This window comes from Rhodamnia argentea, chromosome 11 (genome assembly GCF_020921035.1).
Source record: "Rhodamnia argentea isolate NSW1041297 chromosome 11, ASM2092103v1, whole genome shotgun sequence".
NCBI classification, from domain to species: Eukaryota; Viridiplantae; Streptophyta; class Magnoliopsida; order Myrtales; family Myrtaceae; genus Rhodamnia; species Rhodamnia argentea.
In genome coordinates, this window is record NC_063160.1 from 4,901,260 (window position 1) to 4,916,391 (window position 15,132).

Below are 15,132 nucleotides of genomic sequence, written 5' to 3' on the forward strand. Positions count from 1 at the left end.
TTTGCTGATAAATGCTGGGTGGAGTAGTACCTAAATCATCCAAGCAACAACATACTTGATACTGTCGATCAATTTCTGTATGGACATTACCCCTTGATGCCTAAAATGCATAAACGATGCGCTGCTTATCCATGCTTGACACTTCTTGTTCAGACCGTCAAGATCGCACTAGGACACCCCACAAAGATATTCGACCATGACTAGTCCTGCGACAGTACCCGAGTTTTCATACTAGTATCACAGTCCGGCAAAATGCTTGTCCGAAGATGGACTGTGCCATATGAACGACCGACCATGTGGTGATGTATACAACGAACCAAATCATGGTCGGCCGCGAGGATCAACCTTGATCAATCTAGCTCAGCCGAATGAACGATCCACGAGCGATGCTGAGTAGCCGGATGATCGATTCATGGACCATGTCATGAATCATGTTGAATGACCGGCTGATCGATCCATGGATGATGCAAAATTGACCAGCGCTCGATGCAAAATTGACGGACGCTCGATACAAGATAGCCGGGCAGTCGATGCAAGAATGATACAAGATAACCGGGCTGAACGATTCATGGGCAATGCACGAATAATCCCCGGAAGATGCTTGAACGATCCGGGCACGATGCACGAACCATGCGACACGAGTGAGAGACCGGTGCAAGCATCATGCATGATTCACCCGGCGGCTGAGCGAGCGGCCAGTGAGGCGAGTGACGTGGATGATTCTTGGCCCCGCAGATTTGGATGATGTGGCCAGCCGCTGTTCTAGCTCACTCCTTGGAACTTAAACCTTCTCGAATCACTTCTAGGGTCAACCAAATGATCATTAGAACTATGCTAGGTGTCTCAAAGGCAATGAGCGCTCTTGTATATGAATTGGCGTGAGCCCCCTGTAAGAAAACACTTGAAAACCTTGAACATTTGAAATTCAAGCAAAACTCCCTCTGTACATTTCCTCTCTCTTGGTTCTGCGTGCTCTCCCGGTTCCTCCTTTACCTTGCCATGTTAGAGTGATTGTGAGCTAGTGATCGATCCGGGGCCAAGGCTTGATTCAAGCGAATCACCCATCCATTTAGTTCGAGTCGCTGCCGTGTCGTTGTTGAAACATCGGCCCGCCACACTAGCATCTTACTTTCATGCATAATCTTTCATAGTGACACTAAGCAAGAAGCATCCGTTGTACATATCATTAGCTAATCTAACGGATTTAACTAAATCAATCCGATGATTCGATCAATAAAAACATCCTATCCCATGTGAGTATATGTCGGGCTCGGGCTCGCCCCGTAGACCGAGCTTGTACTCACATTTTGCCCCCATAAAACGCTATCCATCAAGCCCGAATTAACATAGGAACCAAGATAATATCCAACCGAGAGAATTCAGTAAATCAAGAAAGCGAAATGAGATGATTCCGAAAGAGGGCCTTAGCCACAGGTTCAGTGTCAATGGCCACTTTCGGGCTTTTTTCCAATTTAGTATAAATTTTTTTTAACCAAAATAGGATAAGAAAAAACATTATTACCGTTTTAGGTGTCGCTCGGCATTCAAAATGCCGAACGACACCCGCTCAGCACTTCGCATGCCGAGCCGTAGATGCTCGGTACTTTTTTTTTTTTTCAATTTTTTATTATTTTCCTCTAATCATTTTTTTAATTTCTTTTTTTTTTCTTGTAATCATTTTTTTATTATTCAATTTTTTTTTCCTGGAATGGACAAAATTTTAATGAAATTCGTATATAATACCATGTTCTATAATATTCATGTAAATTAATAATGGGTGAAAACACTTCTATATCGAGAATCTATCTGCAGATGATGTTCTAAAAATTCAAACAGCAAAAAAGTAGAGATCGACACAAGATGAAAGTTGTCGATGTCGTTTTGCCTCCCAACTCACTACGTCGGCTCCGCCTCCCACCTCTGAACGAGCAAGGTGACGGGGCCACCAAGCGACGAGGCGGCATCGACTATTTAATACTCCAAGACGCTGCCTCATCACTCCACGGCCCCGTCGCCTCGCTTGTTCGCTCGCTTTCCTTGGAGTCAAGGCGCTTCATCGTATCATGGTGCACGACTCGTTCACACCCACCTCCATCCACCGTCAACTATTTAATACTTCGAGACGCCGCCTTGTCGCTCCGTGGCCTCGTTGCCTCACTCATTCACTTGCTGTTCTAACAAATGCGAAAGCGAACACAGAACACAAGGACTTACGTAGTTCGATCAAGGTGATCTACGTCCACGGGCGAGGCAAAACAAGATTCCACTATAATCAAAGAGAGTTCGGATTACAGAAGTCGGTATTATCGATCGAACAAAAGCACAAGACTCACAAGTCTCTCATGTAAAGAAAATTCTCAATGCCAAACGAAAAAAACCCTAGCCGCAGTATAAATAGAGCCCAAACGAAAAAACCCTAACCATAGTATAAAGAAAATTCTAAATGCAAAAGCGGACACGTAACATAAGGATTTACATGGTTCGATCAAGGTGATCTACGTCCGAGTTGGGCCTAACGGCCCAACTCTCCGCGTCACGAACTAAATCTCAATTTTTTTCTCCACTTTTGGGCCGCACAAAAATATGTTGGGTCGGATGATGAACCGGATCGGGTACATAAAATTCAAGACATATTTAACACTTGCTTTCCTCGGAGTCGAGGCGCATCATCGTATGGTGGTGCACGACTCGTTCACTCCCACCTCCATCCGGAGTTCATCGGCACTGGTAAATAACTCGAGTCATGTACCACGATATGATGACACGCCTCGACTCCGAGGAAAGCGAGTGAATGAGCGAGGCGACGATGCAGGCAAATAACTCAAGTTGTGCACTACAATACGATGACGGGCCTCGACTCCAAGGAAAACGAGCAAATAACTCAAGTCGTGTACCATGATACGATGACCCGCCTCGACTCCGAGGAAAACAAGCGAATGAGCGAGGCGACGGGGCGGGCAAATAACTCGAGTCGTGCACCACGATATGATGACGTGCCTCGACTCCGAGGAAAGCAAGTGAACGAGCGAGGCGACGGGACCGCGGAGCGACGAGGCGGCATCTCGGAGTATTAAATAGTCGACGCCGCCTCGTCGCTCCGTGGCCCCTTCGCCTCGCTCGTTTGGAGGTGGGAGGCGGAGCCAACGTAGTGAGTTGGGAGGCGGAGCAACGTCGACAGCATTCATCCTGTGCCAATCTCTATTTTTTTGCTGTTTGAGTTTTTAGATTATTATCTGCAGATAAATTCTCGATATATAAGTATTTCACCCCTTGTTAATTCGCGTGAATATTACAGAACATGGAATTATATACGAATTTCGTTAAAGTTTTGTTCATTAAAAAAACAAATTGAATAATAAAAAAATGATTACAAGAAAACAAAAAGAAATAAAAAAATGATTAAAAGAAAATAAAAAAAATTGAAAAAGAAAATAAAGTGCTGCTCGGCACTTTGTGCGCCGAGCGGGTGTCGCTCGGCATTTTGAATGCCGAGCGACGCCTAAAACGGTAATGTTTTTATTTTTAACCTATTTTGGCAAAAAAAATATTTTTATACTAAATTGGAAAAAAGCCCGCCACTTTCCTTGTTATAGTCAACATGCTCACGCTCATGGCCTCTACAACCCGCATCGCTCTCTCTCGCTCTGTCCACCATCATCGTCATCATCTTCGTCGATAGGCGAGACACCATTCTCTATATAAAAAATCGTTCCCTTGCCGACTCTGGTCCTCCTCCTTCTCCTTCTGCCTCCAGAGCCCCCGGAGATCCACCTCTCTCTCCCTCTCCACCACCTGTTCCTCCGTCCCCACTCGGCCGATCGTCCCCGAGCTCCACCTATGGCCAACGTAGCCGACGACAGCAATCCCCTCTTGCAGGACTTCGAGTTCCCACCTTTTAACGCTGTCGAGGCCAAGCACGTCCGTTCTGGGATTCTGACTATCTTGAACGGGCTGGTATGAATGATTTTTTGTCTCCATCTTTTGATCGTTGTTTGTTGATATTGTTGTTTGAGGTCTTGGCGTTTGTAATGTGTTTGTGGATATGCCATAGGAGAGTGATCTGGAGGAATTGGAGAGGACGGTGCACCCGTCATGGCCAAAGCTTGTGGAGCCATTGGAGAAGATTGTGGATAAATTGACTGTGGCCTGGGGAATGATCAATCATCTCAAGGCCGTTAAGGATACAGCTGAGTTGCGTGCTGCGATAGGGGAAGTCCAGGTAATTGCTTTTGGTTGGAGTTGGTTCATTTGGGATGAGGATCTCTGAAATGGTTCTTGAAATGATTTATTTAGTGATGAAAAGGAGTGAAGATAGGAGACTCAAGTCTGTTCTGGAGTTAGAGATGTTTGTTGTTGCTTATAGATAAGTATCTGTTTGACCCTAGCATGCCATGTGCCTGGTCTATTCGTCTTTATCCATTTAGCATTTGTGGTTGGTCTATTCGTCTTTATCCATTTAGCTTTTGTGGTTGTCCATGTCTTGAATGTTGATGCTTACGTTGGCTTAGTCTTGCAATGCAGGCAGAGAAGGTTAAGTTTCAGCTTAGACTTGGGCAAAGTAAACCTGTTTACAATGCTTTTAAAGCTCTTCAAGAGTCAGCTGATTGGAACATGCTAAGCGATGCTCAAAAACGTGTAGTTGAAAGTGAGTAAAACATTTTGCCCTTTGATCACCTTTTCTGCTTATTTTGGGTAGTTGGATGACATAGTGTCTTAAGTTTTATTTTTGTTAGTGTCCTTTCGTTTATCTCATAGTTGTATTCACTTTTTAAGTTGCAAAACAAGGGTATCACTACATAGGATGCGCACATAGTGTAGCGCTTATACTTTCTAGAGATTGGTTGACATTTGGGTTTGAAATTATATTGTCGCAGACCAAATAAAGGAAGCAGTTCTGAACGGGGTTGCCCTGGAAGATGGTAAAAGAGAAGAGTTTAACCAAATTGAGCAGGTGTGACGCGTTTTATGAATATGTCAAATAAATTGCAATCTATGAGTTGGTGGCAGTGATGAAGCAAAGCGTCTTTTGGTGTAGTGTATGTCATGTATTATTTGCTTGCGTATGAGCATGGATGTACACACATAAAGCATGGATTTCACAAAGTTTATCCTACATCTAGTCATTGAAGACACACTATGGTGGTGTATAAAACTTATCTTGTTTCCTGCACTTCCAATCTCACATTTATATACAAAATTTCAAAGTGAACCCCACGTCTTGTTGATGAAGACATACTATAGTGGTGCATAAAATATTTACAGTCAGTAGAGAGTACTTGAAGTACGACGGGAAGGCCTGAAAAAATTAACTCGAGTACCAAAAACAACTGTTAGAAGGACGAGTTTAGAACGACGAGTCATTTAAATTATTTTAGAGAAAAGTTTAATGTCAAAAGATGCTGAGAGAAGAGGAAGATGTATTAACTTCCTGGCCAGGGAGAAAAGTGATAGCATTGAAGCTTTTGTTAAGAAAGCCAGGACATATAGATTATTGAGAGGAGACAGGTTAGAGGTTCATGGACAGTCAATGTGAGGTTGAAATAATCTACCTGTGGCTAACTTGTGTGTTCTTTATTTAACATGCGAGCACCAAAAATGCCTCATGTAGGGGATTTTCCAGGCTATAAGTGGTGGGACGAAAAGTCCCATGGTTGCGAACCCAATCAATTGAGTACTTGAAGAGGAATTCCAATGAATAATTACTCAAAACAAGTAAATTCTTCAGGCATCACACCCAAAGCTTCCTAAGTCTTATATCTAGGGTTTCTTAAGCATCATGCAATCCCAAAACAGTCTTTACCATTTTTTTGTAACAGGGAGGTAATTCATAAAAAGGCACCACAGATATGCAGAACCCTTTGCAAAATCAAATACAGGAGGAGTCTAGTCGGTCTGGAAATGTATTTACATCAAGACTTGAACTGTGTGCATACCAAAAATCCAAAGTAAAAAGCAAAGATCCCCTAATTTTCTAAAATGACTGTCTATGTTCTAAACATTCTCCTGTTTCTTTCCCTCGAAATCAGCCAAAAGGTTGCTAGAAGGATCAACTGAATCTTCTTTCTCTTTTCTTTGCTAATGCATGTACCCCTCCAAGCTCTTAGGGTCAACTTACCGAGTCTTTACACCGACCCACTGAATGCCCTCGATGGACGAAGCCAAATTCCAAAGCATTCTTGACCAACCATAGTCGAGCAATAAATAGCTTTACTAATTAAACTTGAAGAGTTCTTCTAGGACTCTCATTTGAGTTGAAAAGTCCATCTTTGCCAATGTATTAACATTGATGCTTGAACAACTATCAGCGTGCTTGATTTTGTTGGCTGTATGAACATGTGCAATGACTTCTCATTATATTTTCCTATCATTGCTGTCCTTGGATAAGTTGCCTTAAATTTATTTCCTTAGAAACTAAAAGTTGGTGTGACTTGTGACATTGAACAGCACATAATGTGTGAGATGATGAAGATGCTTTTACAATATTTGTGGGAATGATTTGTCAGATATTTGCTCTTTCTACATTCTAGCGTTTTAACTGTCATTTTGGAAATCTGATGCTGATTTTATCACATAAGCCTTGTAGTGGCATTGACCACTGTGTTAAGATTACTCTTTATGTTATGGGCAAGAAAGTAGTTATGTAGGTTATTTTATTATATTTCGGACATCTGATGCTGATTTCATCAAATAAGTCTAGCAGTGGCATTGATTGTGTTAAGACTACTCTTTATGTGCAAGAAAGTAGTTAAGTAGATTCTTTATTATATACTTCAATTGCCCAACCTCTGCCTTTTGATTAATTAGTTGATTACAGGAACTTGAAAAATTATCCAAAAAGTTTGATGAGAATGTGTTGGATGCCACAAAGAAATTTGAAAAATTGATTACTGATAAGAAGGATATTGAAGGATTGCCTGCTACAGCTGTTGGTTTGGCTGCACAAACAGCGGTGTCTAAGGTAATACATAATAGCTTCCATTTTTTTGTCACTCTTTCTTTTCCTTTTTTTCCACCATTCTTCATCCTTTTCTCGTTCTTTGTCATATTCAAGGGGCATGAAAATGCAACTCCAGAAGATGGGCCGTGGGTGATCACTCTTGATCGTCCAAGTGTTATGTCTGTCTTGAAACATGCTCGAAATAGAGCTTTACGCAAGGAAATCTACCGTGCTTATGTTACTCGGGCCTCCAGCGGAGATATAGACAACACTTTAATTATTGACCAAACCTTGAAGCTTAGATTGGAAAAAGCTAAGCTTCTAGGTTATAATAATTATGCTGAGGTACTGGTTTTTAAGGCTATTTATGAGATTTTTCTTGTTTAAATTACATCTGTTTAGTTATTCCCAGTGTGAAGTTCGATTGCACAAGGTACACAATTTTTTTTTGTCACCTTTCAGATGACATCTTTCAAATTATTCACTAATTGTAAACCAACCCCAATTGTTTTTGGCTGTTGTTATTATTTTATTATTTACAAGAGAAAAGAGGAAAATTTACGTCAGAAAAAGTGGTCGTTGGTAGATTGTAAGCAATTATTGAAATATTTTCACTTTGATTCTAAAGTTCTTTCAAGTGTGCAATTTTCCAGAATTGCATTTTGATGCGTAATCCAATGCAAACTACTACTGTATTCTTGTTTATGTAATGTCTCTGAAACAATTTCTTAAGTATGCTTCTGAATTCTTTTCTCCATTCTGCTTGAATAATCCTGGGGGAAATATATTTGCATGGGTCAACAATTCTTCGATATCGCTTTATCATCACATATTGATGCAAGATTCTCATCAGGTTAGCATGGCCATGAAAATGGCTACTGTTGATAAAGCGGAAGAGCTCCTAGAGAAACTTAGGAGTGCTTCATGGGATGCTGCAGTTCAAGGTATGCTCTAAACATTTTGTCGGTGTATAAACTTTTAATAACTGATGCTGCACTTTTGTGTTCTCTTGTGATAAATATTCACGGTGGTTCTTTGTGCTACTTAAAAGGTGCATGTTATGTGCATGTTATACCTGTATTTCGAGCTTCAAAGCACTACACTTTGCATCGTATGTGTTCTCTTGCATATATCCATAAGAAGAGTGTATTACTAAGTCTCTCTCTCTCTCTCTCTCTCTCTCTCTCTCTTCATGATGTCATCCTCAATTTCTGTCTTTCAAGTTGTACATATCCAATTGCCACTCAATGTTTGGTTTAGCTAGCCATCTGCTCACTAGGTCCACTTTTCACCGGCATAGAGTGATCGAGCCAACTCAAGGAAACCTAGCCTTAGTAAAGTGACGGGGGAAACTAGGAGCACATCTAGAATATGCAAGAACAATAAAAAATGTAACGATCTCATTTCATACAAATCTGAATGCTCAAATGATGATGATGAGGGTTGTAGAGTGGATTAATAAGTTGGAGGTGATACTGGATCGTGTGGTCATCATTGGACATGCTGCATAGGGGTGTATGGCTGGTGAGAAAGGCATTGGAACGAGGAAGAGGATGGGGCCAAGGAAAAAGAGGAAAGAAATTTTGGGCCGGAGGGGGGGAGGGGGGATGGTGGTGGGGTGGGTTTGTTTGGGGGGGTGGTTTAAGACTTCAATTCAATTTGATGATATCGACGGCAAATATTAGGATGATTTTACCGATGTTCTTTTTACTTTCAACTCAACATCCATGTCTTGCATCCATATCTTGATACAGATTGCCTTCATTATTCAGACATGGAGGACCTAAAATATTTTGCCAAGAGTCAAGGGGCAAAAGAATCTGACGATTTGAGCCATTGGGACATTAACTTCTGGAGTGAGAGACTGCGTGAATCAAAATATGACATCAATGAGGTTAAAGCTCTCTCTCTGACCCTGATTTATGCATGTGAATATGAACATGTAGCCTCACAACTTTTTGCAATTTCAGGAAGAACTGCACCCATATTTCTCATTGCCAAAAGTGATGGAGGGCCTTTTCAACCTTGCAAGGACACTTTTTGGAATCGAGATTGAGGCTGCTGATGGACTAGCACCGGTAAATAAGTCAAATGCTTTGTTTCTGCCTTTCATGTGCTGTTGGTACATGTATTCTGATAAAATGCTTATTTATCCCCCAGGTCTGGAACATTGATGTCAGATTCTACTGTGTAAAGGATTCTTCAGGAAATCCAACTGCATTCTTCTATTTTGATCCCTATTCTCGACCATCTGAGAAAAGGGGAGGTGCATGGATGGATGAGGTTGTTGCTCGAAGCCGTGTGCTGTCTCGAGATGGTGCAAGTGCAAGATTACCGATTGCTCACATGGTGTGCAATCAAACGCCACCTGTGGGGACCAAGCCAAGCCTTATGACATTCCGAGAGGTCAATTTCCAACTCCTTTCCTCAGTTTAATGACCTTTTTTTTTTTTGAGTCTGAAGTACTTTACAGATGGAGGGTAGCTAGTGTAGCCACAAGCTAATGCAAGCCAGTCGTAATGAAATATTGCCATCAGACACATGGATTGTAGAAGGGGTTGTTTAGTTTGGTCTTCACGAATCTTAATTTAATGATTGGATTTTGGTAACCTGGGCATAGTTTAAATAGGGTTTAAAGTTATGCTATTATAAAGACATCTCTGTGAAGATATCTATTACACTGTCAGGAGCAGGCGTGCTGGAAGAATCAATATGTAGGTCAAATAACATTTGTTAGTATGAGAAGATTGGTCTCTGGGAGAAGATTAATGAAGTAACTGCCAAGCAATTTTTCGCTTGAGAATTTCTGATGCCAACCTATTCTTTGATGTGATTTCGTGAATCCTGGTAATGCTAATATTTTTCTGTGTAATGCCTAAAGATGCACGCTTCTCTCCTCTAATATCTGCATCTTGAGATGGGTCTGTCATCCAATTTTCAGTATTCCCTGCTCCCATTCTAAAATATTCTGATTAACACCTAATACTTATAGAATCGTCAGTATTGACGATGAAGGTTTTGAGTGAGCCATTCTTGTGCCACAAGAATTTGACTCTTTGGAAAATATTATCAGCATCTCTTAGATGAATGGTGAGATTTGTGACATTGTGCTCGCTATAGCAGTTTGTCGTTCATGAAATATCTTAATCCTCTTAGTGTTATCTGCTAGCTAAACATTTGTGGTAAAACATTTACTGTTGACATTGGCAGGTTGAAACCGTTTTTCATGAATTTGGTCATGCACTTCAACACATGCTAACCAAACAGGACGAAGGCCTTGTTGCTGGCATTAGAGGAATAGAGAGGGATGCTGTGGAACTTCCCTCTCAATTTATGGAGAACTGGTGTTACCACAGGTAATTTTGTATGGAGTATCTACTTATAGAGATTTATATCACATTGATCTGCCAACATAGTTGGATAAACCTGCTCTTCACAAATGAAAATGGTAATGCATATACTGCCGATAACAATGGATGATTTCATCATGGAGCATTATGTCACGTTTGTGTTGTATTGCCTTTGTACTGTCTCTGGATCTAATAGTGAGGAAGTGAGAGTATTGGCTTCTTGGTATTTGGCAAATGATAGGCCCCTGTTTTAGATGTTATATAGTACAGATAACAAAAAAGAAACATTACGAGAAATTGAGTTTTATGTATTCATGTTCACAACTTGGGCATGGATAGTTACGCCAAGTATCTTTAAATATGAAAAATAATTTCTTGGGAGATGTATTGGGTTGATATATACCTTGACAATGTTATTTTCAATTGGATTTTTTGCTGTTCCTATTTCACGTGCCTATTTTTTAAAGCTTAGTTAATCGTGAGTTTAGAAGAATAGGTAGTAAGGAAACACTCATTACGAATGTTTACATATTGTTAAGTCCACATCAGGACAGATTATGTAGGTTTCAAGCAAAAAAATTTAATAATTAAAATATAGAAACAGAACATCCATTTATTCAGTTTTTAATGTTGTAAGGGTCTTAAAGACTAGATATCGTCACTTTTTTTTCATTGAAGTTAAAGTTCTTTTCTCTTACCATTGATGTTATCCTTTTTGTTGCTGCGCTTTAAAAGTTACCTCAGTTGGTTATTCAATGCTCACTGTCATGCGTCCCAGCAGATATCAACGAGTGGCGTTAGTGCTGTATATCCTCCTTTTTTAAGTGTCGGAGTCTTCTTATCCATATTGTTAGGAAATAAACTTTTACTTTCTTATTATTTTTCTATTTTTGTGAACACCGTACACATTGAGTTTAACAAAGAAATTAACCAAATGAACATGTTTGACTTGATCTTTTGCATATTAAAAACATTGAAAAGAAAACTAATTACCATCCGCATTTGTATCTGACACAATAAAAGTGCTCTGTCTCTCTGTCTCTCTGTCTCTCTGTCTGTGTTTTGCTAACGCTTTGTTTGAGTTTATATATGTCAGTAACCTAGGGAGACATTTATTACCCTTGATTCTCAGAGATACCTTGATGGGAATCGCAAAGCACTATGAAACTGGTGAGAGTCTCCCTGAAGATGTATATAGAAAGCTCCTCGCAGCCAGGACTTTTCGTGCAGGCTCCTTAAGCCTTCACCAGGTTACTTCTTACTAAAGAAAACTTGTTTTGCTTTGTTTCTTTGTTCTTGACGTACATGCCCTGTTAACGTTTTCTTGTAGTTCGCCTATGACCATCTTGTCCACAAGAAAGCTGTATTATTTGTTGTAGAAGCAATTTCTCCCAAATTTTTTTTAATTTTTTCTGTTGCTTACTTGGGCTGACTGGTAATTATCTGGGAGTTCTTTATTCATTTAATATAATAAGTGAATTTCCTCTTGGTGGTGCAGAAGGATGTATATATGAGCTGACAAGTAGATAATAATAAGTCCATGAGAGCCTATACAGAAACTGCTGCCTATCCTATTATACCACCTGTAAAATGTTTATGTCATATGGTTCTTCCCTTTCCAATCTAACTGACTTTGTCTTCTTTTCCCTTTCTACATCTTTTACTTGGTTTGGTATCCACGGTTTCTTAGGCATGACAAACACCAGACCAAAGCAATTGTAGAATAAGTCAAGCCAAGTTCTTCAGCTTTTTGTTTGGTTAAGAAGCAACTGGAGATGATTCCCCATTTCATCAGCTTCTTACTTTTGCGACATCTATTGAGGCTAGGTCTGTTTCAAAAAGCTTCCAAAGAGAAGAAGTATTCTAGCAGGCATTTCCCTGTCCGTGGGGGATTGTCTCACTTGTACTATGTCCTCATTGTGCTACACTTATTAAGAGATGAATGCTACACCTCTTGTTTATTGGGGTTCCACCTTTGTCTATGCTGCTTGTGGTCAAAAGTACACAAGTTTGAAATGATAAAACAAAAAGGAGAGCACTCCATATTTCACAAGTTCATGTCCATATGACAGTGAGGGAGCGTAAAGTTTACTAGTATTTAACCTTAGTGCAAGCACGGTTTAAATCTTGCTGTTTTGCTGTACATACTTTGAAAAGATGCAAATCAAATTATTTTGGTAGAGGAGATCATTGCTCATTGATAGAATTAACATTAGCAAAGTAAAACCAGATATTTGGGAAATCGGAAATTGCAAATGCTAAAAAAATTGCTCTGTTATGGAAGCATACCAATGTAGGACTTGGTTATTACTTACTTTTATTGTCTGTGGAGCTTCTCAGATTAGACTTGCAAGTGTAGATCTGCAGCTTCATACAAAATATGTTCCTGGGGGGCCAGAATCTGTATATGATGTGGATCGAAGGGTTTGTGAAAAAACCCAGGTGATCCCTCTACTTCCTGAAGATCGATTCCTTTGTAGTTTCATCCATGTATTTGCAGGTTCGTCTTCCTACCTGTCAAAATGGTTCTTTGAGAGTATATATACCTTGTGGGATACACCTTTATCTTACACGGTGGGGAATCTATTGCTTTTCACTTGTATTCAGGTGGATATGCAGCTGGTTATTACAGTTACAAGGTATAGGATATCCTTTTCTGTTGGTTATGCCAAATTTTATTCAGTTCCTTTATAGTTAGTTTATAATAGATGATGAAACACTTTACCCGAACATAATACACTGCTTTTCTATGTTCAGTTTTGAGTACTGGTTTATCCATATTCTTTCTTGAGAATAATTTATTCCATAACGTGTGCGGTTCTAATCGTGAATGTATTTGTTTCAGTGGGCGGAGGTGCTATCTGCAGATGCTTTCTCCGCATTTGAGGATGCAGGTTTAAATGACAGCAAGGTATGTCTGAGAAGTTGTGGACATATTTTGAATAAAAACAATGCTGCTAAAAAGAGTACCTTGATAGCTTGGTAGTAATAAACATGCTACATTGCTGTTTTTCCCCCATATGGACTAGTGGTGAGTAATCCTGGAATGTCTTGGCAAAGAATGGAAGTCTGGCCGAACCTGATTGGTCTGCATACCTTTATGCTTAATTACTTATGTCCGTCGCTCTCTAATGGCTATACACGTCGGGCAGACCCCAGACCTGTGAGATTGCATACTTGACCTCTTTGGACTACTGCAGCACGACAATGCCTTACAGTTCTTTCCATGAATGGATAGGCCCAAATCATTTCATGCCCTATCAGCGTCAATGCGTGGCTTATTTCCATTCTTCAGCTCTAATGGCAAGCCAATGTGATTCCACTTTTATGCATTACCATGTCCTTGTCACTGTTGAAGTTTAGCAAAATTGATTGTTTTCCATGAGATTGAATGCTAAGAAGCTCATTCCTTGCTTTTTTTGTACATGTCTTGAGTTTGAGATGGCTGTTGCATCAGCAATATCTCAAATATAGTTTCTCTGTTATGAGGGTGATTTTTGCTCGTGCTATGCGAAAGTCCCAGGGGAATATGCAGCTTCATATTTGTGTTAGTTCTGGTTGATTCATTTCTTTTGCTAGTGCGAGATGAAGAGCGCCAAGAACTAAACTGTTTCAGTTGGTTTTCTTCATTTTGGTTCTTTTTCCAGTTCTTAGATAGAAGATTACTGACCTGAAAATTCAGGCAGGTTTTATTTCCCATTGTAAAACCCACGTCTTATACGAAGGTCCATTGGACATAGTAAGGCCATGGCATAACATACAAAAAAAATCTTCTAGGCTGGTGTTACAATAATGTTTTCTGCATTATTCTCTCTTCTTAGACAACCTTACATCCAATGTCATGTCATGTCATCAACAATTTTTCTGAAATCGTTGCACATGGGCAGTCTTCTTGTCTTGTCTAATACTATTCAGTTATGATGCCCCTTCTTCAATATTGGATTTATTTCCGAATTAATTGTTGGTTTTTATCATGATCTGTTGAGCGTGGTCGACAGGCTGTCAAAGAAATAGGGCAAAGGTTCCGAGAGACGATTCTTGCTCTTGGAGGTGGAAAAGCTCCACTACAGGTTTGGAAGTTGTGATTTTGCATTATCTACTCTCATTATTCCCACAATCTAGTCAGTTTTAGTTGATGTCCTCACTGTATCAAATTTGCTTTGCCCAGGTTTTCATTGAATTTCGAGGACGTGAGCCTTCACCCGACGCATTACTCAGGCATAACGGCCTTTTGCCAGTTGTGGCATAATGCTGTTCCAACAGCTACTTCCATTGTTATGGCCCAAAAGGAAGGTTGGGGTCATGGACAATTTTCAAGTATTTAGTTCACCTATGGTTTCATGCCAACCACAACAATTTGACTTTGAAAATGAATTTCCAAATAAGTGAAGAGAGACAATTTTTTTAGCCTTCTCTCCTTTAATGTGCATCGGCCACTATAGTAAGGAATACATGTGAATCAAGGGTAGACTAGATAGCTTCCCAATCTAAAGACTTCGGAATTTCTTAACCTCGTTTGGATATCTTGCAAGTCTTTGAATTTTGTGAAACCTAAAACGTTCATCTATCAGTATCTTTCTTGGGCTTATTATAATGATTGAACATCGAGCACGATCAGCTCTCTACTTGGGATGGGAGTACTCCACGAGTAAGATCAGCCTGTACATGAGCGTTGCATGCCTATGCTATCTTTCTAGTTTTCAGTTACGGTGGTCGCATGAAAACAATGAAAAATGATTGCAGAAAACGATGAAAAATGGTTGCAGACGGAAGTAGGCACTAAAAATAATCCTGGTTGTTTGATAAAACGAGCCCAGACTTTAGCAGAGACAGCAAACAGTAGAA

At 40.0% G+C, this 15,132-nt stretch overlaps 1 protein-coding gene across 1 annotated transcript; it reads left to right on the forward strand.

Annotated features, from left to right (window-relative positions):
• The first annotated feature begins 3,801 nt into the window (after positions 1–3,801).
• LOC115739343 (organellar oligopeptidase A, chloroplastic/mitochondrial-like) lies at positions 3,802–14,831 on the forward strand. The gene is made up of 17 exons (XM_048272549.1): positions 3,802–3,954; positions 4,052–4,219; positions 4,522–4,645; positions 4,875–4,951; positions 6,815–6,958; positions 7,052–7,282; positions 7,791–7,881; positions 8,710–8,831; positions 8,908–9,015; positions 9,098–9,343; positions 10,148–10,293; positions 11,420–11,537; positions 12,628–12,787; positions 12,895–12,926; positions 13,133–13,198; positions 14,286–14,357; positions 14,456–14,831. Exons 1-17 carry the CDS (start codon positions 3,838–3,840, stop codon positions 14,534–14,536), a joined length of 2,103 nt encoding a protein of 700 aa, XP_048128506.1. The 5' UTR covers positions 3,802–3,837; the 3' UTR covers positions 14,537–14,831.
• The last annotated feature ends 301 nt before the right edge of the window (positions 14,832–15,132 follow it).

Coding starts and splice junctions, on each gene's coding strand:
- LOC115739343 (XM_048272549.1), top strand. CDS start 3,838: ATGGCCAACGTAGCCGACGACAGCAATCCCCTCTTGCAGGACTTCGAG. Junction 6,959..7,051: donor CACAAACAGCGGTGTCTAAG/GTAATACATAAT, acceptor GTCATATTCAAG/GGGCATGAAAATGCAACTCC. Junction 12,788..12,894: donor TTTCATCCATGTATTTGCAG/GTTCGTCTTCCT, acceptor ACTTGTATTCAG/GTGGATATGCAGCTGGTTAT.